At 37.6% G+C, this 14676-nt stretch overlaps 1 protein-coding gene across 2 annotated transcripts in view; it reads left to right on the plus strand.

Annotated features, from left to right (window-relative positions):
• The window catches only part of AGBL1 (AGBL carboxypeptidase 1), a 508769-nt gene extending 494451 nt beyond the window's left edge, over positions 1-14318 (plus strand). Inside the window, exon 23 of one of the 2 annotated variants that reach the window (XM_087941340.1) lies at positions 13337-14318. In XM_087941340.1, coding sequence (XP_087797466.1) covers positions 13337-13481 — 145 coding nt within the window. In that variant the 3' untranslated portion in view covers positions 13482-14318. The remainder of the gene's footprint in view (positions 1-13336) is intronic. The other variant, XM_087941342.1, reaches the window with a different exon arrangement.
• Positions 14319-14676: the final 358 nt, after the last annotated feature.

Genomic DNA, 14676 nt, shown 5'->3' on the forward strand with positions numbered 1-14676 from the left:
GTGGTTCCCTCCCTTAAGAAATTGTTAGAGAATTTGTCCCAAAGGTGATTTTTTAAAGCAAGTCCAGTTGCCTTTTGAAAAAGCACCTTTGGGAAAACCATAACCTGGATGACTGAGAATCTCCATAGGCATGTTGGAGAAGTTCTCTCCCTGGGGGGATTTGGAGAAATGATTTGCCTGATTTCTCTGGAGTTTTTGGTGCTCTCTGACCTACCTTGGTTGTTTTCCTGCAGTTGTTTTGTTGCCCAACTAGGAAGCCCCATCAGTGCTCCACAGCTCAAATCTGAGCTGTATACATTCTTTTCTCTTGGAACCTACTTTGTCTGCATACAAATGTGGTGAAGAATTTCAGAAGCTTATTTAGCATTCTAGCTTGAAGAAAAATACAAGTGTCCCTTGTATTATTCCTTTGATATTGCTGTATTTTATATACAACATAACCTGTAGGGTATTAATAATGGAAGCTTTGCTGTTCAGGTGAAATATGACTTTTTCTGCTCCCTAAACGTGTCTCCTGCTCTCAAGATGCTTTCAGAGATCCCTGAATTGGGATCTGAAAAAAATCCAGATTTCAAAAGAGTTTACATCATGCTGGGTCTGCTACACTTCCATTAAAGTAAGGCTATTTGTTTCCCTGCCTTGAAAGATGATTATTAGATTCACAAGTGGGAGTAAGGCAAGGAGAACACGCTGCAACCTTTGAGGTAATGCTTCAGGTGCTTAGAAAAATAATAATACAATTGAAGAAATAGGAACAGCTCTTTCTTCCCTTGCGTTAATCACATTCTCAGCTTGTGGTGCTTAGAAATCCCCCGGTGACTCATTTCCAAGCTTTTTCTGAGATGGCCACTTGGCACCTATTGGATTTTTCCACCATCAATCAGCCTAAATAGTAGAAGTTAGTGGAAGGCTTCACAGCTACTTTCTTTTAATTTGGTGTTAGAAACAATCAAAGAGAGATCTACATAATGTCTTTCCAGACTGTATGGGAATTTGGGTCCCTTTGAAACAGCTGTATGGAGTCTAGGTGAATAGGGTGTGCTAAGCATTTCGTTTTGTTCTGATGAAATGATTAAATGCATTCCTTTAAGATAATACCTCTCAAAGGAAGATGATAAGTGGACAGCATTATATCTTCAGATTCCTTTGAAGGCTTAATTGCACTAGAAGATGTCACTATTAGAGTTACTGGTCTTTCATCTTCTAAAATTCCCTTGTGAACATAGTGCATGAGTCAGGAATGGTGTGACCTGGAAAATAGCAATAGCACTTAGATTTATATAGCACTCCACAACCCTCTGAACAGTTTACAAATGTCAGCATATTGCCCCCAACAATCTGGGTCCTCATTTTACCGACCTCAGAAGATGGAAGGTTCAGTCAACCTTGAGCCCATCAGGAATGACCTCCTGGCTATGGGCAGAGTTAATCTGTCATACTGTACTCTAACCACTGTGCCACCACAGCTTCTCCTTTAGTCCCTCTTAGAAGTTGATGGATATTGCAGGTTTTCTTTACATGTGCATGATGGTTACTTATCTGCAGGGAAGATGCCATACTCAGTTCTTCCCTTCTGAACATCAGAGGAGTTCTTTCTGTTTACAAATTGTCATCATCTGATCTGCTTTTGAGTGGCATATCAATTAGATAGAGACAAACTAATTATTTAAAGCATTTTGGCAGGAACAAAGGACTTCTGACCTCAAAAGGGATGTGATTAAAATGTTCAAACTAAACAAAAATTCCAAAGATGCTTTTTCAAGAAGCAACTAGACTTTTTGTTTTTTTCTTTCAAGACATTTCACCTCTGACCCAAAAAGCTTCTTCAACTCTGACTGGATGGTGAGGAATGGAAGGATTTATACTCCTTGCAGATAGCTGGCTATTTGCATTTCATTCCCCACCATCCAGTCAGAGACTGAGAATCTTCATAGACATAAATAAAAGTTCTATATGAAAAAGATGTTCAAAGATTCCATGGTTACAAAGCTGCAAATTGCTATAGCTCATTTGAAACCTTTGACTTTTCCATTGTTAAATCACATATAGCAAGAATTGACCTCTTAGTCAGTGTTAAAATAGTTATTGCTTGGGTAGTTGGCCAACTGCATCATAAATCCTTGTAGGAATGATTTTCAGAATTGACTGTTAAATCATTAACATTTATAGTTCAGACTGACTGGAATTTCAGAAGATGCTAACTCAACATTATGGTTTTTTTTTCCTTTTCTGACACATGAACTCCTTCCATGGAGTTTATAACTCAAGTTTATATTTTGAACACAAACTATTTCTCTTTTTCACTATAAAGCCTGGTCAACGATCACAATAAAGACATTTGATTTGAACCTAACCCCTAAATTGATAAATCATATTGAAGCAAACTCTGAGGTGTGGGAATGCAACCACTACATAGTCCATTTTACAGGATCCCCTCTTTTTTTAGCATTTTTGACACCCAAATGTTAATGTTTCTGCATATATATATATAATAAAGTTTTATTTGGGTTTTCACACACGAAATACAAGTAAAACATCTTTTTTGAAAATAGCATGGTCCCGGGTTGAACTTCTTTGTACAGACACAAATCTCAATTTCATGTTCCTTTTCATATTCTATTCTATATCTTATTACCGTTTTATATTTTCTTCATAGTTTTTCCCCTCTTTTAATTTTCTCAATTTTATTTTGATTATCTCATCTCAATTCAAATAATTATATTTATACTTTTGTCTGTTCTGTTTCAATTTCACATTATCTTTTCTCATTAAACAAATTTTCTCCTGTAGTTACTAATTGGAGTATGACATCTTAATATCTTTTAATTACATCCATTCAACTCTTATTTAAACTTCAATATATACCTAGTTTATGACCTCCAATATAATACATAATACATAACTTCCAATCAAATTCTGCTTGGCACATTCTTATAATACACGCTATATTCTTTTTTTTTAAAAAGATTGTAAATATATGTAATTATAAACCCTCATTCCATTCCAGTTCAGTTCTATCATTAATAATCATTAAAATCTTAACATCTTTAACACTTCTTTTCAATTAAATATCATACTTCCTTAAAAACACATATAATCTCCATAATTAATTTTTCCCTTATTTCTCTTCGCATATGTTTTATAAATCATTAAATATACCTTTTGTTACATTTATTTATTGACAAGCATTCCACTGAATTACGATAGCTATTTTATCAGACATTTTAATCATACATTGTTTCATATTTTCTAAAATTATTTCTGCTTCTAATATAACCATACTATCTTATGTACCTTTGCAGAATCCCTTTTCCATTAAGTTTTCACCCATTATCTCTAAATAGGCCCTGTTTCTCTTTATTTTGCTTCTGTCCTTTATAACTTCTTTTCCTTTCTTTCTTCCCTCTCATCTTCTCCCTCCCCTTTTTACCCCCTTGTCTCTCTAGTTCTAATTCTCTCTTCTGCATTTCCCTCTTCTGTTGCTTTCTGATTTTATGCTTATTCTTCATTCTTTTTGGGGGGGGGGGAGTTGTTTTTCCCAATCTGAAACTTTCCATTCTCTTCCCCCTTTCATTTCCCCCATCTAAGATTACTTGTTCATTACAGATGGCTTCTTCTTTATGTAATCTTCTTGTTCTCTGCAGGCATTTCTTGTTGTTTCTCATAATTCCAAATCTCCATTTCTAAAAAATGAAATATGAAGCCAAAAGAACCTCTCCCTTCTTGTGCATCTTCTTTGTACTTTTTAAGTTCCATTTTCAGTTCTTCTAAAAGTGGAGCCATTTTAAACAGTTTTAAACAACCACCTGATTGATTTTAGTCATTCAAAATAATAACCAAGAATCCAGAAATCATCAAGTAATCCAGATAGTCCCGAGTTATATCTTATTTCTTTTTCGACTTTCTCTTCCTGGGTTTTTGTTGCGATTTTTCAGTTAGAATGTATTTTTTGGAAGTCTTGTTGAGATTTTGCTGTAAGTTGTTTTTAATTCCAGGCAGTCTCCTCCCTTCCAGATCTTGTCGTTTTATTCTTCCTCTCTCCTTTCCTGTTTTCAAAAGCTTTTAATTATCCAGAAAACTTTATTATCCCTTTGACTTTTTATTTTCAGCATTAAATGCCTATTGATGTCAAAGTGGATTTTTTTCCAATTTCTTGCTTAAGTCTCGTAACTGTCAGTATAGGAAAAGGAGAAAACCAAATCTTTTCCCCTTTCTTTCTCCTTCGCAGCTTAAAAATCTTCTTAGGGAACAATGTTATTGTTTTTTAACAGTTTCAATTCCAGGGTAGCTTATTAGTGTCTTTTGCTGTTTGACCCGGTCAACCAAAACTTTCTCTTCTTTTCTTCCTCCTGAACATTCTTTTCCGGTCGAGTTCTTCTTTGTAGTGGCCATTTTTGACCACCACTGCAACCGCCTTCGGGAAAGGGAGTAATGGCCAGCTGAGGAGGAGAGATGCAGCTCTCCTCAACCCTGCTGGCAGTCTCCCCGCCTCTTCATCACCTCTACGGGGTGGCTTAGCCCCGAAACCAGCCGGCTCAGGGCACTCCAGCAGCGAGCATGGATTGAAGCCTCGCAGAGATGAGGTTTCAGTCTGTCGCTGAAGAAGCTCAAACCAGAAGTCCCAATGTTTCTATATTTTGAAAGGTATATTTATGCAAACTTCATCACTATTTTTAAAACATATCTTTGTTGAGTTTTAGCATGAAAAAATTGGGGTTTTTTAAAGTGCTAATATGAAAACAGGTTGCTTATTACTAGTGCATTGCCAGCCTTTTGAGGTAGAGCAAATCAGGTGAAGATTCCAGAAAACAGATTGGAGCTCTGTTTTATTGATATAGGCTGCAATAAAAGCATCTTGAAAGCCTGAAACATGGTTTAAGGAGATAGTTGGGGGAAAATGGGTATGAGAAGATGTCAGAGTGTATTCATTAACTGGCAGAGACATGGTTAACAAAGTCAGCAAGTGAGTAAGCATGGCAACGGACCATCCAATGGGAGCTGACAGCCTGGATGTGGTTTGGCTCTGTGTGCTTTGCTGAGAATTGAAACTGAAACTAGAGTTCTGTTCTGAGCCCTCTGAGCTGCTGCTTGTGTTTTTGCTTATGTTAGGTTGAAAGAATCTACAAATGGTTTTGTAAACTTTACTCATATTATTATGTTTATAAAGAAGTTAATGATCCTGCTGAATCCGTCAGGATTTTAACAGAAGATACTTGCAAATGGTGGATCTGATTGAGGCCAAGATGGTTTAAAAATAGGAGGCAAGGTGAGCCCAGGAGGGGAGTGAGTGAGAAGTAAAAATGGAAATACAGGTAGTCCTTTACTTACAAGAGTTCATTTAATAACAGAAGATACCACAGCAATGAAAAAGGTGACTTTTCACACTTACAACCATTTCAGCATTCCCATTTCACATGATCAAAATTTGAATGCTTGGCAACTGGTTCACATTTATGATGATTGTGGTGTCCCCAGGGTCATGTGATCCCCTTTATAACCTTCTGACAAGCAAAGTCAATGGGGAAGCCAGATTCACTTAACAACCGTGTTACTAGCTTAACAACTGCAGTGATTCAGTTAACAACTGTGGCAAGAAAGGCTGTAAAATGGGGCGAAATTCACTTAACTGTCTCGCTTTGCAACAATAAAATTTTGGGTTCAATTGTCATAAGTCGAGAACTTCCTGTAGAAGAGGTTCAAAGAGCTTTATGAGAGCTTGTGGTGTGATGCTATTGGGGTGATGAGAAAGAATGTTTATGAGATGCAGAATGGTACAACTTAAGGCCCATCACACTATGCTAATTTGTTTTCTTAGTAAAAAAGAAAACACTGAATTAAAATGGTTGTGAGAAGGTTGTTCCATAGTTACCATAGTAATTCCAGTCCTGTGAATTAAAACAAGAAGGGAAAAGTGTCCCCGTGGAGGATTCACATTGCCCACTCCTGTTGTTGAGCAGCAATGGGAGAATAAGCACGTCAGCAGATCGAGGAATGAGTTAATACTTTCCCCATCCAGATGATTTCAAGAGTTGGATGCCAACATTTAATTGGTGCCTTTTTTTTTAATCCAAGGGGGAGAAGAAGGGAAGAAAATTAAAATAAAATAATAATAATCAGGAATTCTGGAGATCAATGCAGAGGCTCAACCCTCCCCCTGTTTGTTTCCCAGCTGCTGTGCATCTGCTCAAATCAGTTTGTTTTATTAATGCTTACATGGCCTAAAGCTATCAGAGAGATGATAAAAGATGCTGTATTCATGCAGCACTGACACAAAGCTATTTTTTCTCCTGTAAAAAATAAAATTAATGATGGAACATAAGATTGAACCCAGAACTTGTAGCCTTTCTCTGCCTCCCTTACTCATCATATTACTCTAAATCTTTTAAATCACACATATTATTGGTATTATTTTCAATCTTCTTCAGAGGTAGGAAGACAAAAAAAAATGTGGTTCTGCTAGGTTAGGATTATCTGACAGAGGTTTCAGGAAAATGATATTAGAAACCATCCAATTCAGGCAGGGTAGTCTTGCTTTTCTGCGCTTTTCTGTCCTCCATTAAATTTTTCATAAACTCATGATTCTTTTTATCTATTGCAATTTGGGTTTGCCTCATAAAAACATGGCTGAAAGCTGCCTTCTAATTAAATAATAGTGGGGAAAACTCAGAGTGGTCTAGAAGACAATCACTTAGGTTTCTAAGTATTCCTTCCTTCTCTGGCATGTTTTCCATTTGCTTCATCGTGGTAACTTTCTTTTTTTTTTAAAGAAAAAAAAGTCTGATTTAAATCAGTCTGGATCTGTTATGAACATTGTGGCTAGAAATGACTTTGGGGAGCTCTGGAAAGACCAGAGCTCTTAACAATGAATTACACTCTTTCTTTGAAGTTGACACAGGGAAAGGGAGAAAAAATGAAAATCAAAAAAAAAAAAAGGCTATTCTAGCAGTCGTAGAAAACAGAAAAAGGAGATACTTTTAATTCATGCTTTGTTAAAAATGATGCCACTATGGAGAATTAGCTAGGATATTTATTACTGATGAATCCCAAAAAGAGGATGGGTATGAACTACCAGATTCCTTCACTGTTCACTCAATTCCTTCTGCTTCAGCTCCCCCTCCATCTCCTTCCTTCAATTTATAGAATTGAATCGAATACATGACTCTGGGCAGTTTACAACAATTAAAAGCAAGTGAAAAAACATCATACAATATATAAGATAAAAAGCATATAAAATATCTGCAGCCAAGGATAGATAGATGAAGGGAGGGATAGGATAGATAGATAGATGATAGACAGACAAACAAACAGAGAGACATGATTGTTCAGCACTATTGTTTATAATGGTATTTGCAAAATATCAATATAATGCAATATAATTATTATGCACTGTAGGAAACGGAATACATCACTGAGTATTCAAAAGCACAGACCTAATTTTTGCTCATCATTCCCCATCCAGAATATATTACACTCTTGGCTATCATCTGAAGTTATTTTTCTTTCATCCAAAAAAATTGTTTTGAATGCTAGACCATTTATAAACCTAAAGAACAGCATTAAAAATTTAAGAATAGGAGCCCCAGCACAATTGGAATGAAAACAAGTAAAACTCCAGGATAAAAACACAGGCTACACTTGAGTATTAGATAGTGCTCAGAAGCACAGACGAGGGACTTATTGAAACATCAATTTCTAGGTCTTTCTTTTATATCAGCAGTCCAAGGCATAAATGGTGGTCTAACTTTTCCCCCCTGGTGATTTTCTTTTCAAAATCCCACAAATCAAAAGCTTTATTAAATAACTGCTTCATAGAAACTATTTGCTGTGAGCTCCACATAGGCATCAGGAAGGGCATCTGGCCAGTGAATGCTTAGTTCCATTCAGTCCCCCTGACTCCACCCTGATGCAAAGGATTAAAGGGTCGTTAAAACAAGAAGAAAAAATAATTGCTTCATAATGGGTTTAGCTACCCAGCATCTTGGACCTTTCTCTACTGAGCTGAACCAGGGTACAAATATACCTTAGGATATCTTTTTTTCTGCCATGTCCCCATGGTGTTGCCTTCCACTTGTCCCTAGCCCACAAGGATTAAGTCATTTGTATGTACCATAATACCATAAGTCATACATAGCCTTATGGCATTAAAGTAATATTTCCCCTTATTTTAGACATTACAGCTTTAATCTGCTGTTCTCTGGTATGGAAATTGGGCAGAATTCAAGCCAGTTTTGAAATTCCTGTCTGGATTTCAAACCTTTCCTTTTGCATCAACCACAGTCATGGCAGGATGCTGTGTCTGGATCCTGATTTATAGATTCCCCTCCCTTTTTATACCTTTTCTGGACTGGTTAAAAACAAAAAACAACACTATTTTATGAACATTTTAAAAAAATCATTTTTATGGAAAGAACATAAATACAAGGGCTATGGAATTTTTTTTCTCCCCCTTGAGCTAGAAATGGGAAAGTGGCAGAATTCTTGCCCATGATTCATTGATCCATCAATGAAGAAAGAGAAAGAGAGGGGAGAGAAGATAGGTGTGTTATTTCATGAGTTTACTTCTAAAACAAAAGACAAATCCATTGTCTTATTACTCCATTAATGACAGAGGTGATATTCAGCAGGTTCTGACCAATTCTGGAGAACTGGTAGCAGAAATTTTGAATAGTTTGGAGAACCGGCAAATCCTACCTCTGAATGGAGATTTTACAGTATCCTTCCCCTGCCATGCCCACCAAGCCACGCCCACAAAACCGGTACTAAAAAAATTTGAATCTCACCACTGATTAATGACCTTTTTAGAGAGATCAGAACTAAATAACTTCTAGTGAACTTGGAAAGGGAAACTTCTAGTGAGCAGAATGGAAGAGACCCATGGAGGCTGGGGTACAATCATTGGAAATCAATGATTGTATCATTCCTGCCCCAGGGCCCAAGAGTCAACTAAAGAGAAGGCATTTGTCTACACAGAAATTAAGTATAGGAGGCAAATGGGATGCCACTACTTGGGCTGGTTCAAGTCAGAAACAACTGGTTCAGATATATAGGAGAAAAATTGGGACACATTGTATTCCTGGTGGGCTTGATGTGAATAGAGAATGAGACTGTGCATCCTTGCTCTTGAGAAATAATCAGCAGTCTATCTTCATTTGTGTTAACCTGGCCAGGTAGATCAGCCTTCTGATGCCATCAAGTGACACTCTCTGTTAGGTTCTGGCATCCATTACCCTGAAGAAGAGGTGTCCCTTGGACTGCAGGTGGGAAATCCAAGCCTTCAAGATGGTGGGTGCATAGGGGCATCAAAGTAGATCTTGAAGAACAGCTATTTGCGGCCCTATAGATTTTGACACTGTCTCCAGACACCGTTGTTCCAAGACGAGTGACAGAGAGTCTAATATGTTTTACTCACTTTATCACTGAAGCCTATCTTTTTATTACTATATTTAATATTATATTAAGTATACAATATAATAGCAATAGCACTTAGACTTACAGGCTGCTTCACAGTGCTTTATAGCACTCTCTAAGTGGTTTACAGAATCAGCCTATTGCCCCCAACAATCTGGATCCTAATTTTACTGACCTCAGAAGGATAGAAGACTGAATCAACCTTGAGCTGGTTAGGATCGAACTGCCAAACTGCTGGCAGCTGATAGTCAGCAGAAGTAGCTTGCAGTACTGCATTTTATCCACTGCACCCCCATGGCTCTTATAATATCAATATTATTAACATTTATATTTAATATTAATATTTAATGTTCTTGTTATTATTTACATATTTCACTGAAATATTCAATTACAAAAAAGTAGGGGGGGGGGGAAGCAAGATGATACAAAAATGACTGCTACATTTGAATTACCAGAAACTGATAAAACTACTTTTTAGTAATATCTTCTCCTCTTCTGTTCCATTTGTATCCCTAACCACTGCATCCATCCATCTGATCAATATCCATATCTACTTGAGTCATGCTTAAAATAATATATAAAAAGAGCTGATATTGTTCGAGGAAAAAAATCTGACAGCAATAGGAAAGTCTTAGTTGGGAAGGTATGGATCTCCTTAACTCTAGAAAACTACATGATACATGCAGTGAACCTGGGCTACCTCTATTTCAAGACATATGATAAATGAATAATTAATTATTGGCCAAGTGTGATTAGACACACAAGGAATTTGTCTTGGTGCAAGTGCTCTCAGTGTACATGAAAAGATACATTCATCAAGAATCATAAGGCACAACACTTAATGATAGTCATAGGGTACAAGTAAGCAATCCAATCATACTAGATAACAATCAATATAAATCATAAGGATACAAGCAACAAAGTTATAGTCATACAGTCTGTATGGGAGGAGATGGGTGATAGGAACTATGAGAAGATTAATAGTTAACAGATAATCAGAGTTGGAAGGAACCTTATCTAGTCCAACCCCCTACCCAAGCGGGAGACCCTACACCATTTCTGACAAATGGCAGCCCAATCTCTTCTTGTAGGTCTCAAGTGATGGCATATGATGCCCTCAACTTCCGAGGGCAACTTCTGTTCCACTGGTTGATTGTTCTCACTGTCAGAAAGTTGCTCCTTATTTCCAGGTTGAATCTCTCCTTGTTCAAGAGTCCACATAAGAATTCATATTTGGATATACAAAGAGTCATGTTTTCTCATGTAGAACTTTCATGTAAACTTTCCTAAATGGCTGCATGCTCACCATTAAAGACATTTTATGAAAGGCCATTCCACTCTTATCTTGCCTCCTTGTTCTGTTTTTTGAAAGCGAGACCATAATATTCTCAAAACTCCAGGTAGGTGCTGAACTCATAATAGTTGATGTATAAACATGAATTTGGTTTTTTTCCCCTTCCTGATTGATCAACATCTCCCAATGCTTTCAGCAGCCAGTAAATGGCTAACATTGCATGAATATGTTGTTTCATATTATTAGGAGAAAATTGAGGCTGTTTAGGATATCCTCTGTGCAATTCATCTGGATGGTTGGCTTCGAAAATTTGAGCACCCCTAACAGAACAGGAAGACCTGCTTGAAAGCAAATGCGAGAAAAATGGTTGATTTCTGAATAAATAGCAGAGCCATGGGATTCATCTTTGCGTATGTCGTCAAGAGTATGGAAGTCTTCTTTTGCAAAACAGTCTTTCAAGAAGCACCAGCTAGCCAGCACACAGACACATTTGAAGCAGAACTAATTAAGATCAAGTCATTGCTCAATAAATATGCAAATGACAAATGAAAACAAGGAATTCTATTTATCACATCCTAAAGCTGCAGATTGCTCTGAGACTACTACAAACCACACTAGATGGGAGTTACAGGATGTTAGATTTAAATGTGCAGGTCAGCTAACCTCTGCATAATGATGCATTGATGACCCAGAATAATACTGTATATTAGAATGGAGTTCCAGCTGTCTTGTTTTTTCCCAGTGGTGACAGGACTTTTTTTTTTTTTTTTTGGGGGCTCACTTGTGACAAACTTTCTACTTAAGAGAAATTTTCTTTCTTAATTCTGAGGAAAGCCCAGCAAGTGAAATTGCTCAGGAAAAGAAGGTGAAATATCTCTCTATGGAGATATCCAATCATCCAGGACATGGGTGTTCCAAAGGTGCTTTTTTTTTTCAAGAGGCAACAAGACTTTCTTTGATTTTCTTTGAAGAAAAACATCTCAACATCTTTTCACTAAAGCTCACCAGATTTACCCCTAAAAATTAAATTTGGAAGTGGAAGATTCCATGGGTCAGATGAGAAGTTCCAGATACCAAAAGCATCACTAATAGAAAATGGTGGTATCATATGAGTTTTGAAAACAATGCTATTTATTTCAGCATTGATAAAGAGCTAAATAATTTTAACTGATTTATATTTCACTTTTCCTCCAGATGCTTAAGACAGCATGCATAACCTTTTATCTTCAAGTTTTCCCACAAATGCTATAAACTGTTGCCATGGCAAACAGTTTTCCTGCATATTCTCTTCCACTCAGTCAATGTGACAAAAGGGGCTTTTGTTTTCAAATTATACTGTGAAAGGGAAGAAAGCGTGTTGGTGAAATACCAAGGGTGTTTTTTCAAAAGGCAACTGGACTTTGATTTTCCTTGAAAATGTTTTGCTTCTCGTTGTTTCTCTCCAGTTCTGAAGGAACTTCTTGAATGAGAAAAGAAAGGAAAAACAAGGTCCAGTTGCCTTTTGAAAAAGCATCTGTGAGACAACCATGACCTGGATGACTGAGAATCTCCATAGACATTTGTTGGTGAAATGTTCAGAACTGGAGTGTTAGGAACTAACCAAAAGATGGGTGTGTAGATGTCCTGTTTTCACTGTATCGTCTTCTCTCCAGCAACCTGAGGACTCCATGAATGTCCTTCCTTCCTAAGGGAAGATGTTATGGTGGAGAACTCCACCCATGATTATGGACAGTCAAAGAGGCTTCCAAGGGAAGCAAATAGATAGCAACAATGGAAACCTAGCAATTTTGTACCCCAAATCAGAGGTGGTATTCAGCCAGTTCTGACAGGTTCTGGAGAACTGGTAGCGGAAATTTTGAGTAGTTCAGAGAACTGGGAAATACCACTTCTCATTGGCCCTGCCTCCATCTATTTGCTGACTCCCAAGTTCCAGCCAATCAGCTGGGTCTTCTTTTGTTGGCTTGCACAGGAGAAGGCAGCTGGAAAGCAGGTTAGAGGGGTGGGGAGGGAATGGGGATTTTAACAGTATCCTTCCCCTGTCATGCCCACCAAGCCACGCCCACCAAGCCATGCCATGCCCACCAAGCCACACCCACAGAACTGGTACTAAAAAATGTGAATACCACCACTGCCCCCAATGACAAAATAAGCTTTAAAAAACCAAAAGAGAAATTCAAAAGATGTTCTCAAACATTTTGAGAAGGAGAGAGCAAATAGGAGGGTTGCTTTATTCTTTGGCAGGGGAAGGAAATTTTTTTTTTTTGAAATTTTATACAAAACAATTTTATGTATTCAAAATTGAATATACAAGAACTCAAAACATTTGCATAAACATCTCACAATATACCTTAACATCCAGTCTGGTGGCACCAGAAGTAGGTCATTCTTGGGAGTGTATGTGTACATATTATGTGTATATATATATCTCTGTGTTGTGTGTATGTGTGCTGCTTTAAAAAGGAAAACTAGGACTGGCTTTTGTTGTCTTTGGCTTCATTATACTAATCTTCTCCTTATCCACTGAGCCTAGAATTTGCAATATGTGCTTGGGTGTTTACAAGATGAGACTGAACCTCTTTTTGCTTCCGTCCAATTCAATCTTCTGTTTTCTTTCTGTGTGTGAATCTCTGGCAGAAGCAACAACAACTGCAGCCTGGAGACCGATGATGAACTTCCCTGCGGGGATGAAGTGGATTATAACACTGATAGCTGCTCTGATCAAGAAGCAGATTTTTTGGACATGGATAGAGAAATCCAAGAATCTCCCCTAAAGGGTTGAAAGTATGAAAACAAAAGCAGAGGCCAGCAGAGGTGGATGGATACTTTTTTCTCCCAGGTCTGAAGAAGACTTCTGTTTCTAACTGGTGAGCAGCCAGATTTGACCCTGTCCTACCACTCTGCTCTGGAGCTTTGGTGGAAGCAGAGAAGAGAGTGGAACCCAGGAAAGAAGAAGCAACTCATCACTTCATCTGCTGCTTTACTAGTGACAACTATAGTTTGAGACATGTTGTTCCTGTTGCTCTTCAGAAGAGATCCCCTCCCCTTTTTTCTTTTCCTTTTCCTGTTAATATTGTGATGTCATGGAAGGAGAAGTTGGGAGAGTACTTCGTTCTGTATCAGCTAGACCTCTGTGTTAAATACCTTCAAAATGTCCTTTGCTAAGATTGGAAAGTTTTGGCAGGATGTGATTTTGCAGCAGGCAGGTCCTCTCAAGGAGAGATCAAAAGCTTTAATCATTTCTCCAAAGTTTGGCCTGCCTTTGCCCCATTTAGTGTTATGTTCTTCCTTGGCCATTGCAAATTTTGCCAACAACTAATGGGACAATAATGCTAAACAGCTGGAGCGGGAAAGGTGTCGGAGGGTATTTTGCAAAGAGGTTTTTTTTATTTTTATGAGGAGTGAAAGGAAGGGAAACAGATTCTTAGTCCTGTGTCTTCTTCACAGCAGATACCCCATAATAAAACAAATACTTTGGTTGCAGAAAATTCCCAGTTCCAGCTCTTTGATTTTTGGTAAGGCTAGACAAAGTCCTGGCTGGACAACTATCATACTTTTCTTTGTCTTAATAATTTTGGTTTTCATAGATGTTTGAGGTAAAATATACCTTTCAACTTTATCAGCATTTCTTTTTCTGTAAAGAACTTCACTGCTCAACATCTCCAGTTGGTTCGTAAAATACCCTCCCATTAAGATTAATAATGCTCTTCTTTAAAGTGAATCTCTCACTGTGTTATTCTGGCATTTCATGGTATTGTGTCAGGCTTTGGCAGATATATCTGTCAGGTGTGAAGAATCAGGACCATATGTTGAGTTCTAATTAAGATGATTTAGTGCTCATGCCTGTATACAAAAATCTAATCAACTAAGGTCAGCACTAAATCGATGCTAGATAAGAGTTAATGGAATTCAAGAGGTGTTGGGCTTAGAACATTGATGGGAATGTAATGATGCCAGGCTGATTCCTCTTTTGACTC

Source organism: Pseudonaja textilis, chromosome 13 (genome assembly GCF_049901715.1).
Source record: "Pseudonaja textilis isolate UNSWEBS1 chromosome 13, rPseTex1.2, whole genome shotgun sequence".
Classification (NCBI taxonomy): Eukaryota; Metazoa; Chordata; class Lepidosauria; order Squamata; family Elapidae; genus Pseudonaja; species Pseudonaja textilis.